This window comes from Numida meleagris, unplaced genomic scaffold (genome assembly GCF_002078875.1).
Source record: "Numida meleagris isolate 19003 breed g44 Domestic line unplaced genomic scaffold, NumMel1.0 unplaced_Scaffold517, whole genome shotgun sequence".
NCBI lineage: Eukaryota > Metazoa > Chordata > Aves > Galliformes > Numididae > Numida > Numida meleagris.
The window spans coordinates 26392-28107 of record NW_018364733.1 but is presented as its reverse complement, the minus strand read 5'-3'; the positions used below and the strand labels follow the sequence as shown (position 1 = coordinate 28107).

The 1716-nt window shown below is 62.9% G+C and overlaps 1 protein-coding gene across 1 annotated transcript in view; it reads left to right on the top strand.

Annotated features, from left to right (window-relative positions):
• The first annotated feature begins 190 nt into the window (after positions 1–190).
• LOC110391800 (plectin-like) overlaps positions 191–1716 on the top strand; it is a 2790-nt gene continuing 1264 nt past the window's right edge. The window contains exon 1 of the mRNA XM_021383745.1: positions 191–381. Within this exon, the coding sequence (XP_021239420.1) occupies positions 207–381 (175 nt within the window). The 5' untranslated portion in view covers positions 191–206. The remainder of the gene's footprint in view (positions 382–1716) is intronic.

The following is a 1716-nucleotide window of genomic DNA, read 5'->3' as shown; positions in this document are numbered from 1 at the left end:
CGACTGCGACTTCTGATCGCATCCTCCCCCGAACCGTTGCAGCTGCGCCATGCAGCGCTGCTCGACTGCGGCTTCTGATCGCATTCCCCCCCTATCCCCCCCCTTCCCGCCCCGCCATGCAACGCTGCGCCATGCAGCGCTGCACGACTGCAACTTCTGATCGCACCTCCCCCCCCCCCCCCCATGCACCGTTGCAGCTGCGCACGATGCCGGCGGAGGAGCTGCAGCGGGCGCTGCGCAGCCTGGAGACGCGTTACCAGCAGTTCGTGCAGCACGGCGCCCAGGCGCGCTGCTTCGACGACGACGACCGCGCGCAGCTGCAGCGCGACTACGGCGCCTGCACCCAGCAGTACCAGCTGCTGCTGCAAGCCCAGGAGAAAGGTCGGCAACCCGTTGCAGCCGCCCGCTGCATTGCTGCAGCGCTGCATCCCAGCCCCATATCATTTTCCTGCTGCAGTGCTGCGCTGCTGCATTCCCTGCCCCGTAACGTTCTCATGGCGTAGTGCTGCGGTGCTGCATCCCTGCCCCACAGTGCTCTCCCGCTGCATTGCTGCAGCGCTGCATCCCTGCCCCATAACGTTCTCTTGCTGCATTCCTGCAGCGCTGCATCCCTGCCCCATAACGTTCTCATGGTGTAGCGCTGCGGTGCTGCATCCCTGCCCCACAATGCTCTCCCGCTGCATTCCTGCAGCGCTGCATCCCTACCCCACAATGTTCTCTTGCTGCATTGCTGCAGCACTGCATCCCTGCCCCATAACGTTCTCTTGCTGCAGTGCTGCGGTGCTGCATCCCTGCCCCACAATGCTCTCCCGCTGCATTGCTGCAGTGCTGCATCCCAGCCCCGTATCATTTTCCTGCTGCAGTGCTGCGCTGCTGCATTCCCTGCCCCGTAACGTTCTCATGGTGTAGTGCTGCGGCGCTGCATCCCTGCCCCACAATGTTCTCTTGCTGCAGTGCTGCAGCGCTGCCTTCCTGCCCCATTGCATCCACCCGCTGCAGCGCTGCATCCCAGCCCCACCATGTTCTCTTGCTGCGGTGCTGCAGCGCTGCATTCCTGCAGTCCTGCACCCACTACCCCACAATGTTCTTGTGCTGCATCCCTGCCCCATAACATTCTCGTGGTGTAGTGCTGCAGCGCTGCATCCCTGCCCCACGTCACCCACACTGTGCATTACTGCATGCCTGCAACACTGCATCCCTGCCCCACAACGTTCTCCTGCTGCAGTGCTGCAGCACTGCATCCCAGCCCCGCATCACCCACTCTGTGCACTCCTGCATTCCTGCAGTGCTGCATTCCTGCCCCGCTGCATCCACCCGCTGCGGTGCTGCGGCGCTGCGTCCCTGCCCCATAACGTTCTCATGGTGTAGTGCTGCGGTGCTGCATTCCTGCCCCACAATGTTCTCTTGCTGCATTCCTGCAGTGCTGCATCCCTGCCCCACAATGTTCTCTTGCTGCAATGCTGCAGTCCTGCACCCACTACCCCACAATGTTCTCTTCCTGCAGTGCTGCAGTGCTGCACCCGCTACCACACCATGTTCTCGTGCTGCAATGCTGCAGCGCTGCATCCCTGCAGCGTTGCACCCACCTGCTGCGGCGCTGCAGCGCTGCATCCCTGCCCCGTAACATTCTCCCCCTGCAGCGCTGCAGTGCTGCATTCCCTGCCCCATAACATTCTCATGGTGGAGTGCTGCGGTGCTGCATCCCTGCCCCACAAC